Source organism: Hippoglossus stenolepis, chromosome 8 (assembly GCF_022539355.2).
Source record: "Hippoglossus stenolepis isolate QCI-W04-F060 chromosome 8, HSTE1.2, whole genome shotgun sequence".
In the NCBI taxonomy this organism is placed as follows: domain Eukaryota; kingdom Metazoa; phylum Chordata; class Actinopteri; order Pleuronectiformes; family Pleuronectidae; genus Hippoglossus; species Hippoglossus stenolepis.
Window position 1 is genome coordinate 3,329,339 of NC_061490.1, and position 14,076 is coordinate 3,343,414.

General features: G+C 42.7%; 1 protein-coding gene across 5 annotated transcripts; it reads right to left on the minus strand.

Annotated features, from left to right (window-relative positions):
• Positions 1–360: 360 nt before the first annotated feature.
• On the minus strand, positions 361–13,230 carry sybu (syntabulin (syntaxin-interacting)). Of its 5 annotated transcripts, none has more exons than XM_035162473.2 (8): positions 13,076–13,230; positions 8,808–8,854; positions 8,474–8,660; positions 6,889–7,035; positions 5,416–5,515; positions 4,487–4,645; positions 3,011–3,166; positions 361–2,195 (listed from the first exon to the last, which is right to left on the minus strand). In XM_035162473.2, the coding sequence occupies exons 2-8, from the start codon at positions 8,829–8,831 to the stop codon at positions 995–997; spliced, it is 1,974 nt and encodes a 657-aa protein (XP_035018364.2). In that variant the 5' UTR covers positions 8,832–8,854; positions 13,076–13,230; the 3' UTR covers positions 361–994. The 5 variants fall into 5 exon arrangements, with proteins under 5 accessions (XP_035018364.2, XP_035018362.2, XP_035018363.2 ...); XM_035162471.2 differs by having other exon boundaries at positions 6,889–7,089; XM_035162472.2 differs by lacking the exon at positions 13,076–13,230 and having other exon boundaries at positions 8,474–8,685; positions 8,808–8,827.
• Between the last annotated feature and the right edge of the window lie 846 nt (positions 13,231–14,076).

Consider the following 14,076-nt stretch of genomic DNA (forward strand, 5'->3'; position numbering starts at 1 on the left):
GCTACTGGTGTAAGGGCACAGGCGGCGTTTGACAGCTTCTGAGAGATCCCAGTGAAGTGGATCTAATGCATTTTACATTGTCGGCTTCACAACCCAAGGGACGTCTGAAAATACTGGCCGAGAAAGCTTTTACGTAAGATGAGCATCATGAGGACAGTGCTTAGCTGCGTTTGGGATCAGGCAAGATGCCCCCCCCACCCACCCCACCCGCCTTTCATTAATTAATTAATGTGAACATCTTGTACAAATGTCTCCTGCAATATTTTTGCACAGGCTGCTTACATAAGTGAAACTTTGACAACCCACGACACAACCGAAAGGTTGAAAAAAATAAATAAATAAGGAGTCCAAACGTGTGGCTAGAATTATCATGCTTTAATAATAAAGATACAAGGACATTTGATGTAAACCACCAGTATTGCACATAGCTCAGGCACATAACAAGTGTCAGTTGCTTTGAAGCGTCAACGTATTTCTATGGACAATACACAGGCTGTACCGAATAAAGCTCTACTCCCAGGGAGGAAAGAAAATGCGTAAAAATTATTCTTCACAGATCATTAACAGTGAACTTACATTAAAGCTTTGGCTGAAGGTTTATTTTTCAACAATAACTCAAAACTGTTGCAATTTCAGAACCTGTCAAACACAAACTAACATTCAGTCTTTCACCTTCCAAAATTCACATCCCTTAACACAAAACTTTTTTTTTTTCAAAACACAAGGAAAACTAGGGACACAACAGGACAATGATAACACAAAACCATCTACCCAGATGATGAGCTTATATATGTTTATGATAAATAAATAAATATATAACCCCTGTCATAAATTATCCCTTACATGTCACCAGTTTGGTAACTTTAGAGTGCAAAGTAACAGTGTTGGAACCAAAATAACTGCATTGATATCCGGTGTAAAAAAAATAATCTCGAAAAAGATGCTTAAGTGCTTTTACTTCAAGGTTAGGCGCGTGCATGCAGGTTGGAAGCCATTACGCATTGGGCCTGTGAGTGACGTGACGAAGAGAGTGCAATCCCATGATACAACAGCCCCTGATGAGAGCAGCGATGTTGTATACCGGAGAACTTCCATCTACACCATGCCGGGAGTACAGCCAGGCCACCGTGGGTAACACAGGAGCTGCGACTGCCACCAGATCCACCAGGAAGCTGTTGCTCCAGTAACGTTTGCCAACCACGTCCAGTCCCGGTGACAGGCAAGGTTCCTTGTCGTCAACTGCAAAGTCCAGCTCCTCCATGAACCGTCGGCTCTGTGCAGGCTCTGAGCAGCACATGCCGGAATCGGTGGAGGTGTCAGGACTCTCTGGGTGAGCAGGGCTGGGCATGCTGGGTGGGTGAAGAGTGAAGTCAGGGAGATCAGTGTTTGAAGTGGGATTGGGAAGGTGTGTGAGGCCCTGAAGGCCACTTGAGGCTGATAGAGCTGTGCTGCCTGCTGAGGACCCGTGGAACTTCAGCAGCTGGAGCAGGAGAGACTGCAGGTCTGGAGACATGGGCGTTGTGTCGGTCTGGATTCCTTTGTCTTCTGTGGTCTGCTGGGAGGGTGTGATTGAAAAGATGTCGATTGTGGTTGAAACGGCATTTGGTGGAGCTGGTGTAGGTGCGGTAGATTCATCAAACAACTGCTCCTGTTCTATCAATGTAGACACCCCAGGCCCAACCTCTGCCTCAGCTCTCAGATTTTCAATAGAGTCCTGACTGAAGTCCACCGCTGTGGACATGAAAACCTGCTCCAAAATGTCCGCTCTGTTCGCCATCTCATCGTTAACCAGCAGCCCGCTGTCTGCCATTGCCTCCTCACCTTGGTGCCCCAGCTCCCCTAACGCTACCTCCTCTTCCCCTTCCATCTTCTTCCCTCCACTCTCAGGGCTGTCACAGATGAAATCCAAGGTGTTCTCATCTTGAAGGTTGGCACCACTCTGGGCCAGCTCCATGCTTTGCAGCAAAGACTCCAGCTTCCTGTTTTGAATGTTGATATCAATGAAGTACTTCTGTATTCCCTTGTCCTTCTCCATCAGGCTGCTCTTCATGGTCTCCACCACTTGACGTAGCTGTTTGATTTCTTTGCGAGCCTCTTTGAGGGACAGCTGAGCCTCAACCCGGTGACACTCCTCTTCAATCCAGTCTTCCCTCATTCTGCCAAGCTGGCCCTTAAGCTCCTCAATCTCTGTCTCTCTAATAAAGAGAAGAACATGTACAGGGTTAATGCAGTGATATTTTTTTGAGATATGAGAAGGGCAATACTAGTCTCATTTCTCTGCATCAGCGATATGAAGCTACAGCTAGCATCTGGCCAGCTTAGCTTGGCGCAAAGCCTTTAAATATTGGAATAGTGTTAGCTTGGCTCTGTCCAAGGGAAACAACATCCAACTACCATAAATCCAGTCTGTGGTTTTTTGCTCCAAATTCACTTCTATAGATCAAATCGTTCAGATTTACAGCTGTGCGTTTACCCGGTCCCAGTTAAGACTGAACTTTTCATTCATCTACTTTGGCAACAGTGATTTTTTATTTTGCTAGTTACAATTTCTATAATGTTGATGTTGTCACCACAGATCATTGCAGCCCCTGCAATTAGCAGAAATCCAGTCTTTAAATATAACTAATTAACATTTTTTTTAAATCTCCATACAATTGCCAAAATTTAAAGACAGCATGTTGTGGTTTGGTGCATGCTTTGCAAAGTGTAAGTAGGTGGCATTTATTAGCTAAACTAGCAGTTTCTCCCAGTTTCCAGTCTTAATCCTAAACTAACATTGTACTTGGTATCAATCTTCTCAGATTATTCTCTCTTTTCTAGCCCTGAAAACTAAACCCTACTACTTTATCAAATTCCTGTAGTATCATCAGGCAGTTGTTTGTTTTTAATGTTAGTGTTGATATGAGCGCTATCCCTTACCCCTGATATGATCACTATCATCCTGCCTTAAAACCATAAAACCCTACAGATACGATCATGGGAGCTACCGTGCTGCTGAATCTTAACTGACCTGTCATGGACTCTGTTCTCAGACTCCATCAGGTTGGTCTTCAGGTGTCTGATGGACACTTCCTTCTGCTGCAGAGGGGTGAGGTACTGCTCAGGATTCGGGGGTCTGATGCCGTGGTTGTCTCCACAGGAGTGGTAGTGGCCCAGGTTGGCTCTTCTGTTGGGCACATATACAATTATACTGTTAGTCAAAGGTGTCGTTCACGGCCTCTAGAACGACCATATCCAGTAGATGCCCAAGTAGACATTTTGAAGCCATCAGCAGAAAACAAACCAAATTGACATTTCAGAGTAGAAATCGCTCCCAGCAGAGGGTAATTAGTCTGGCCGAGAGTGCTGTTTGGGCAGATGCTCTCTGAAGCCTGGAATTACTGTCTGACATAGGATTACTAGCAAGCAGACTAGAGGCCAAAAAACCCTAAAATGCTGCTTTATCAGAGCAGAGTTAGCGAGGAAGGAAATCACCTTACTGAAAACAAATCGTTAATCTACAGGCTAATTACATTAGCTTTCAAATGTTCTTTGCATGTTCTATGATCAGGGTTTTATGCTCCGAGTGAGAAAGGATTTATGTTCTTTTTTTTTTTATCTGTAGAGGACGACTGGGTGGATTTGGACAATATGCAAAGCAGCATGTAAGCGCCCCCTCTCTTCCTGTCGCACTGCATCCTAGCAACCTGGAATACTCGAGGCTTTGATGAGAGAGTGCAATGCATCCCTGCCAGAAATAGAAACAGCCCAGGAGAAGGTAGCATGTGAAACTGAAAGATGTCACATGACACTTAGCCAGGCCAGGGAGAGGAAGCCTGACAACAGAATGTCTTAAAGTGACAGGATTTTGGATGCATTTATGGATGCTGTGTAGGATGAAGGGAGCAGATTCTGCAACTCAAAAGGCTTTGTTATTTATAATACGGACAGAGGATTTGTAGGTGAACCCATATACAGGGCTAAGCAGGCCTACAGAAATAAAACCTATAAAATAAACTCTCCTGGTAACTCGGAGCTTGGAGCACCATGTAAGAAATTCATGGTGGTCCACACTTACAAGCTCCAGGCTTTGTTAGTCTGAAATATTTATGACCCTCTTCTCTCCTCCAAACCAAGGTGCATTCACTCTAATCCAGTTACGAGTTGGCTGCAGCCAGTATGGTCGCTCTCTGGGTACCATATTCAGACATTTTTTTATTCAATCCCCCATTAATCCTGGCCACAGCCAAATCATGACCGATATAATCCCAGCCAGCTGCAAGAGGGGAAATGATAACAGTCTGAGCCTAATCCAGCCACCCACCCACTCACTCATCATTATGCTGCACATTTCCCTGAGCCACTATCCAAAATCTCCCAGTCTCCAAAATCTACTAACTTCCCCCTCAGGCAGAGAATGTTGGGCTTGTAAAGAATCCAAGTGGAGAAACGTGGAGGGGTTAGACACGTCCAGGAGGTCGCAGTGACTGAAAACAATGTTTGATACCTGGCGGTGGGGCTGGAGTTGCAGCTGCTGCTGTTGGTGGTGGTTGAGGAGGCAGCTCTGGGCGGAGTCCTGTAGGGAGCGTACAGCTCTGCATCACGATTGGCTGTCAAGCTTCCGGGTGGTTTGAACACTGGGAGCGGTCTGATGTGGCCGCCACGACTTGATTGAATTTAATTCAAAACCAAAACATCCACAAAAAGAATTCAAGTGTTAATTCCAAATATACAAAAATATGAAATAGGCTATATGCATGTTCTGACCCTAGGTTAAATTGTGAACCCATGTCCTTGTAAACTTTCAAATCCCTCTGTCCTTCCCTTAGTGTGTGTGAGTGCTGAGACAGGTGGGGCCCCTTTGATTGGCTGGTTTACCAAGATTGCTGCCACTGGATTGGTCCATTCCATTATAGAAGACATTTTAAACTCCAGTTGACAGCAACCTCCTTCCCTCTCTCCCCCCTCACAACAAACGACCCAGATTTTGTGAATTATGTGATTAGTTTGGTCACATTTGTAAAAGAATATGCAAGTTAGATTAGTCTTGATAAATTCAACTCAGCAACTTGTGCTGATCAACTGAGTAGGAGGAGTGAGAAGCCCTTTTTGTTTAATGGATATAATGATTTCTCTTGTTTATGGAGTTTAGGTTAGAAATCTGTCATTTGATTATATTTATTTTTTAAAGGGAAGTTCAGGAAATTAGGGATTGTTGTTTCAGGTATTGTGCATTCTGATGAAATTAAGCCACTTTTAGGTATTTATTTAACAAAAATGTTACTCTGCTGATACCTTCTTGTAAATGGGAACACTGAGGGCCTAGTGCAACGTCTGTTACAATTAATATTTCTATTTTAGTTAAGCTCAATTTTTTCCCCAGTCTAGTAGTGACCCAGTAAAGCATTAGGATGATAAAAATGTTGAATTTCATACCTTCGTGAAAGAGCTTTCTTTCCAACTGAACTTGAAGTGAGGCTCTCCCTGGTCTTCAGGCTGCCTGTGCTGCTGGAGGAGCTGAAGTCTGCCTCACTACCTGCAGAGAAACGCATCAACGTGTTCATAGTCTGAAGTGAAGAGGATTTAACATTCTTCCTCTTTGAATGAATATGTGAAGTTAGACAGATAAGGAATCTTCCCCAATTCAATACTCTCAGGGGTTTTGTTGCTAAAGCCTGCACTTGGTGTGGTTTGACATTTTCAGTGGTGGACAGTGCTAGAAAACATTGGATTGTTGACTTTATGATTCTTATGCACAAATGTAACACCACATTTAAGAATGACTAAGCTTGAAAATTCACTTGTTTTGCCTAATAAATTCAAAAAACAAATGTATTTTTTTGGACCAGTTTCCCTCATTCACATTTTCATTTGTGAACAGTTATTTTCTCATTTAAATTTAGCTCCACACCTCTAAATTAACTTTGACATGAACACATATACACCCTTTTTCTAGATTCTCAGACAGATACTCTCACTTGATCTACACCCCTGTGTCAGACTGAGGTAGAAATAAACCACTTCAATTAGCCAATCACATCTAGTAGTTATACGTCAACACAATCTGCTCACATGCTGCAACACAAGCACTTTTTTTACACAAAGGACCTCTGCACAGTACTCAAGCCTTGAACCTGATAACTGTACAAACCAGAGGAAAAACTATTATATTAATATATTACAACATTTGTTTGACGTCATTGAAGGTTGAATTTAAAGTCATACCTGAGCAGCACCTCTTCTTATCAAACAAAACCATAGTAATGTGTACAGTGACAACTGTGAGAAAAAAAAACTGAAGAAAACTAAGTGATCTTCCACCACTTGGTGAATGAACTGAGCGGCCTGTGCACAAACGATCAGTGTAGGGACCTCCTGCTCATCAGCCTAATTGCCTGAGCTCCCAAACCTTTTCCTCCACCAATCAGCTTTCGGCCTCATTTTGACTCCGGATCAAGCAGTTTTCTCTCAAGACCCCCAGAATGAGACAGATTAGAAGATAACATTTTGGCGTAAAGGAGCAGAGTGAACTGTTTCTGATGAATGTTAACAGAGCACAGATACAGTACAGTTATTTATTCTCCTTCAGAGTCACTGCTTGCTCGAGTCAACGTGCCTGGGAATCTGTCTGCTGCGGATATATGTACACTGTTATTGTACTTTGGTCTTAAAGGAAACACTGGCTTGCAGGAGTATATATATGCAGTGTGTTGTATATAAGTGTGCACATGAAATAACAGCACTCATGAACTAAACAGAAAATGCACAAATGCAGATTATTCCCAGGATCAATATGAATTAAGGACTAAAGTGAAGATTTCAAATGCTGTTGATCGTCTTTCTGTCTTCTCTTATTATGTGTTTCACCTTTGTCTTCTCATTTATCTTTATCTCTGTGTTCTTGCTTACCTCTGGCTTTCATGGCCGACCTCATCTCCCTCTTGTGCCTGTGCGCGCTCCGTGGGTCACCGCTCCCCTCGGCCATCACCCTCACACGTTTCACTTTGGCCTTGCGCTCGGGTAGTGTGGGCGAGCTGTGGGCACTCTGCTCGGAGCCTGACGGGGTTTTGGAGGGGGACACAGACTGACTAGTGGGGCAGCCGGTGTCATCTATTGTAGACAGGTACACAGACAGTAATAACGCACGAACAGGCAGTGCGGGGCAGGCAGTGGACACAAGCAGGCAGGCAGTCAGAGCTCAAGGTTCAGCCCGGGGTGTCATCTGACAGATAGCACGACGGCTTTCACCATGGCTCGTCACTTTCAGAAAGTGGTTATCAAGTGGTGCCTTTATTGTGATTTGAGCTGTGTACTCACACACACATGCACATGCACACGCACTGTGCACACACTGACACAAACTGTTAAGTGTAATATTTGCTCTATTTGTAACTTTTGGGTGAACAAACATAAACATATACACATTTTCTGGTAGAGCTTATTCCTGCATGCTTTGCTTTAAAAAATGAATCAAAGGTTCTGCTTTCATCACATATGATGTTAACTTGTTAACTTTGGTTCGAGAGCAGGGCCACACCTCAACAACAACTCTAGTCACCTGTCAAGCCGACATTTACCCAGTTAACAAATCACGCTCGATTTGTCTCAGATTCTTCAACCCACCTTTTCCCTTCCCTTCATCCATTCACTGTTGTACCTCATCCCTATACTTCTGCTCATCCTTACCAACATCCCCTTTTCATCCTTTCACCATCCTGTCATCCTCCTTCCCTCATCCCCTCATCCTCCGTCCCTCCTCCCTTTATCCTTCTCCTTTATCCTTACCCTCATCCATTTATCCTCTCTTCCCTCTCTTCCCTCCCTCATCCCTTATTATTCAGTTTGGTGCATATCGTGCATATCTTGTTCTACGCATCTGCAGCTCAACCCCTTCACACAATGTCTATTCACTTTTCCTCAACATGTGTAGTGGCTATTTGTCCAAAGGATGTTTCTGTCAAAATAAACCTATCAAAAAGCCACTGAGGCACCAGCCTAGTTGGGTTGTACTCTTTAAAGAAGCCCATTGTCCACGCTGAATTCACGGTTGGGTAGATTCATTTTCCCGTTCAAAAGAAAATATATACATGTGCTTTTCCTCAAGCTCTGGTAAAAAAACATTTCCCTTCCTGGTGCTTCCCCTCATTAACACACCTGCTACCTTTATCGTGAATCCTACCTGGTCTAGTCCCTAGTGCCCCCTAGTTTCTAAAAATATAAATGCAAAAACAACAAATAATAATAATGGCAATATATCAAACTAATGAAATAGCTCCTACAACAAGCAATATAACAATTTCCATTCAAACCTTTAAATCACATATTGTTGTGGTGTGGTCCTTGCTAGTGAATAGAGTTCTATGTTTCAACCTAGAGCACTGCAATACAATCCTGCACCTAACGGCCTGTAAGGGAACCTGTAAATAAATGGCTCCTGTTTTTTTCTGATCAGGTATGAACTTAGCTGTCCTTGAACTGGACTTGAATGTCTTACCAGAGCAAAAGCTATTGTTGCTGATGGTTCTCTTGGAGTGGTCGGAGCTGATGTCACACTCCTTGCCATCCTCCTCTGAAAACGGTGAATCGGACTGAGGTGATCCTTTGTCCTTTGGGCGAAAAGGATGGAGGACCAAGCGTGGGATGCGACTGCGAGGGCTGCCCTTCTCTGGCGACTTCTTTTCCTGTTCAGAGTAACATCTGTCAGAGCTACAGGCAGGGACATACTGTTTTCAGGAAGCACACCCCCACTTAGTTTTATTTCCATCTTTTTCTTAATCATGTGAAATTACTTTTTAGATTCAACACACAGTAGCAATAATAAGACTCACCTCATATTCTTGGAACGGTCCCATTGTGCTTCACGAAGCGTTTTCCTCTGATGAAGAGAAAAAAGGAGAAAAATCAGCTGTCATTTTTCTGTGGACTGAGTATGTGGCAGCATTTTGACGCTGCCCTTGAACCCTTTAAGAAACAAGGGTCTGAACTGTGTTACGCCACTAAATCCCACCCACTGCCACACAAACACACACACACACACACACACACACACACACACACACACACACACACACACACACACACACACACACACACACACACACACACACACACACACACACACACACCTGATGCAGATGGCACAAGCCCAAAACCAGCACACACTGTCTTTAAGACCTTATGAAACTAATTATATGTGTCACAGCTGAAAATAAACAACCATTTACATTTATTTGAAGTCAGAATTTGTTAAATAGGCCAATTAAAAATTGCCACTTAAATCATCAAAGTCATTAGTGTACGTCCTCAGGGGAAATTGATCTAAAATGTCATGGCAATTCATAAAAAAAATACTGAGATATATCATTGCATACTTTACGTATGCAATGATATATGCAAAATGACTTGGGATCCTCTGGGATGCCCTATCTTGAATGCCTTTACTGAATTTAATGACAATCCATCAAATAGTTGTTTGAGATATTTGACCCTGAATCACAAATGCCAACCTCATGGTGGCGGTAGAGGAGCTATGTGAGCTGTTGAGCAGTAGTTGATCTAGGATTTTTCAAAATCAGGGACCATAAAGAATCCACAATTTACACAGAGGGGGCAATTATATGATCCGCACAATTCCTGATTCAGTAAGGTGCACATTCAAGTCATTCCTTGTTTACTGTTACACTGTCTATAGCTTTGAGCAAAGCAGCACATCATTGAATATATATTTTAAAAAAGGGTTAGGGGATCAGTGCCCCCCTGTATCCGCCCCTGCTGTTGAAATTCTTCAGTCTGGACCAAAGTGACGGACTGACCTCCAGATTGAAATTACCACAGTAAGAGACATGCTGCTACCGTAACTAAAAACAGTAGACAAAAGCAAATCTCCAGTCTGAAAAGATCTTTTTAAATGACCCAAAGTCTGCTGAGACACAGCTCTGAAGAGGACAGAAATATTATTTTCATACTTTGGCTTTTCATTAAAGTTATTCCTGATTGAGACGATCAGATATGAAGCACAGTAATAGAAGAGCGGTGTCTTAACCTCCCTCTGTTATTCTAAACCTCCAGTCAAAACTTTGCCTCCCAAAAGCTACAAAGTGCTTCTATCAGTGAGATATGGAGCAATCTTAAATCCACTTTTCCAACTTTTCATTTTCATTCCCACATCTAAACAGGAAAAAGACATTTCTTATTGATGCCTTAATGCTAAATAATGCAGATTCCCTCTCATGCTTGAATAAACTTGATACAATCACTTCACTTCCCTTCTCCTGCTGATTGCCACCAAGCATCATCGCCTAAGAGGTTCAGTTGCATAAGAGCATAATGTGTTTTTCTATTTTTTTCTCAGGAATGATGTAATTGACCCCGAGGCCTGTGAACTGCTGTCGTGAGTCTGAACCGGTCTTCCCTGTAGCTTCATCCAGATTTTTAAAAAACGTGTCAGTCTCAACCTTGATGACCTAGATTCCCCTCCAAATCGTCCATCATAATGAGAATTAAATCCCCAATTCATGACCTAATGTAAGCCACGTCCCTGTTTTAGCAGTTCCGACTTGTGCAAAAATCCTCTTTATTCAAACCACAGAGGAGCACAGGACCACAGAGGTTTGCAAAAATAGAACAGAGAGGAATCAAACTCCACCTCCTGTCGTCAGAGACCAAATTAGATCGGAGCTCCAGGTGGTCTGCACCACCTTTCTTACTGTTTCAATTTTTATTTAGAGCTCATGCGTTCCCACAGCATCACTTTACTGTAGCAATACACAGCTGCCTGGTGCACTGGCATGGCAAAATCAGATTATATAGGCATCAAAAGCTGTACCCTAGCAACAGTCTTAGCAACCATGGGGAGGAAGCGCTGTACGGATAACTCCAGCAAGATGGAACCAATTATGTGAAACTCTGGAGAGTAGCTTCCTCCTGAGATTCTGTCCATCACTGAGAGAATATCTAGAGTGTGCCGAGGTGATGTGATGTGATGTGTGAGTGTTTTTCTCAGAGTGACTGAACGTTCTGTCCCTGTGCAGGCGCGTGTGGCCTTCAGGAACATCTGTGTACTACTGACTTATATTTCAGTCGTTTCTAGCAGGGCTGTGGTATATTTGGCACTTTATAATCATTTTCTTCTTAGAAAAACATGTTCTTACAAAGAGTACAACCTAATGGTACCAGCAAGGGTATAATGTCATAAAGCCACAATGAATCCTATATTTATTCATCAATTTATTTTCTCTGTTTCATTTAATGTGAGTTTACGTATATCGTGTACGTGTATTTATGTACATTTCCTTATTTTATTGCTTAAGTTCCTCTCTGTGTTTCTATTGTTGCCCAGGCTGTTATTGTTTATCAAATTATTGTTGAACCGAAGTGTTAATCATAAAAACAAAAGGCAGGATGAATCCATGATGATTGATATACAATAATATTGTGCTGAAAAAGATGTAGAAGCTAATGGGGATGAATGGGAGAGAAATAATTAAATAAATAACATACAATATTAATGACAAAGCAGGAAGGGACTTTAATTAATTAATTCAGCCACAAGTAGCCGTGGAGGATCGTAAAACCTGGAACGTAACGAGTCATAGAATCTGTATAGAACTGTAATATCCTACAGACAAATGCCTCCAATGCATTTCTGATTCATCTCCTGTTATTTGCTTTGTTGCAGGACCAATGATCTCTAATGAGCTTGTCACATGAAACTTAAATGTATCTGGAATTATTTTTATGTAGACAGAAACTGCACTGGTGCAGACAAACAACCACAGTGCGGTATTTGTTTAATTGTCCTGAACTGTAGACCCTTTAAAGCAGCATCATGAATGTGCTCATCCACTTTACTCTAGACAATGTTGATTGGCTCCCTACTGAGCAACCAGCTAACCATTATCTAAGCTGCAAACACAGGGTTTCCAGGTCTCCTGAGCATTACAAACTGCCTGTGATCCACAGTCCCTGTGAAAAGCCATTCAAACATATATGAGCCTGGTGGGAGCATAGATTCAGAAAACAAGAGCAGTGGGGGAAAGCGCTGTCGGTGGGAGGCTGAGAGAATGTGCACATGACTGGTAAACAAGTCTTCAGGCCTCCAGTTGAGCTATTCCCCTTATCCAGATGGTCAACTTTTGAAACAGCATGGATTCCCTTAATCCATCCCACAGTGCTCTCTAATGTTGATCATGCACGCGGACTGTGCATGATCTTTAATCCGTTTTCATATTTAACTCCACGATGCTCTCAGCCTTTTTGTTCTAATTTGGTATGACTGTTAATGAGGTGCCAGGCCTATGAAACCCATGCAGAAAATAATAACCCTCCAAAAATAGAACAATTTTTCTGAGCAGCACGTCAATCACAGCACTTGCTCTGAGCTCACTGGCCCTCAAACAAAGTGCATCATCACTGCATGATGTCATTACTGCATGGATAATCTCTTTCACTTCCAGGAATCATCCTAGGGAGAGTAGGCATATGTCTTTCTTGTTGTTTTTGCTCTAGAGGGGGTATGGACCACAGGGGGCATTTAAAATAACATTTGCTTATGATACAATTCAATGAAATTATAAGATTAAATAAATAAATGCCTGAATTTCTCATCAATTGTTTTTAATTCATTTTAGTCATTAAATGCAGCCGCTGTTCTGGGACCCAAGATGTCCTCATGCGTCCACATGTTTACATCCCTCCCTTTGTTTACCATCTCACTTCAAAACCATTTCCATTGAGTGTTATCAAACAGCTTATTTTCCATGTGTGCTTGTATCCAGCAGAGGGATTTAGTTTCATCCTACACCCCCGCAGTAATACTGGCAATGTTTGTTTTTTTCTTTTCTGAAACGAGGAGATGCCTCTACAACAAAGACATAGGAGACACAGGGTTTAACCAGCAGCGATGTAAACATCCCCCCAGCACCACCCAAAACATTGATGACGTGCGTAAAAAAAGAGTCGTTCCTCAACTTGTAAACAGCTCCTCGTCAGACACCTGCTCTCATCCTGTGAGTATAGTTCATTTTAATTCTTTAACCCCAAAGCTTGAAGTATTATTGTTATTATTGATTTTATAAAATAAATAAAAAATGTTTACCTGGATGTCTGATGGTGAGTCCTCTCAGAAGGATGCGCGTTTATGGGTGAAGCACAAAGGGTCGCTCCGCTGCTGATGCTCCTCCGCCTGTGCCAGTCTCCGCTCTGCTCAGCCTCTGATGCTAGTGGAGGATGTAGGAGGGGTGTGTGTGTGTGTGTGTGTGTGTGTGTGTGTGTGTGTGTGTGTGTGTGTGTGTGTGTGTGTGTGTGTGTGTATGTGTATGTGTGTATGAGCTGCGTGCTGGCTGAGGACACACGCACACATGACTGGGCAAAAGGCGGCGAGCCTCCGAGAGCACACGCACAATATGACGACCATCCCAAGTGGGTTACATAACGCGTGAGGCATTACTTAACCACGGAGACCCCCACCCCCCACCCCAGCTATCTCCACCATATATATAAGGATATAAGCTGCAGACATGAAGGGCAGCCTATATCGCCTGGACACGTTTGGAAACACCAACTGTGATAATCTGGCACATGTTCTTCATGTATGTGAATGACAAGGTATGATGTGCTGCATGGCCATATTGACTTTCCACACATGACACATGCTTTGATTTATTATTCATAGACACACGTATAATACATAATAAATGGGTGCTCATCCCCACACTCAATTTTACATTTTAGTGTATCTATCCGAATCCACGATGCGTCACGGTTCCATAACAGATTTATGGCACCTACAATAAACACCATGACATGTGGGTCTGACACTATGTGCGTGTGCATGCAGTTAAGAAGCCATGTCTGTCAAATGGCTCTGGTCAGTGCAGAGTTGGCTCTCCATGGTGCTGAAATCAGGGGGATGTCCAGGTCGCTGCTCTTGGCCATATTTAGGCCTATGTAGATATTTGTTTAGATTCATATTGTCTTTAAATTTCAGTTTCTCACTCTAGCATTTACCGATTCTTTATAAAAGCAACCTACCAACACAGTTTTCCACTGATAAATCGCCTCGTTGATCAGATACAAAAGCAGAAACCAGACTGACAT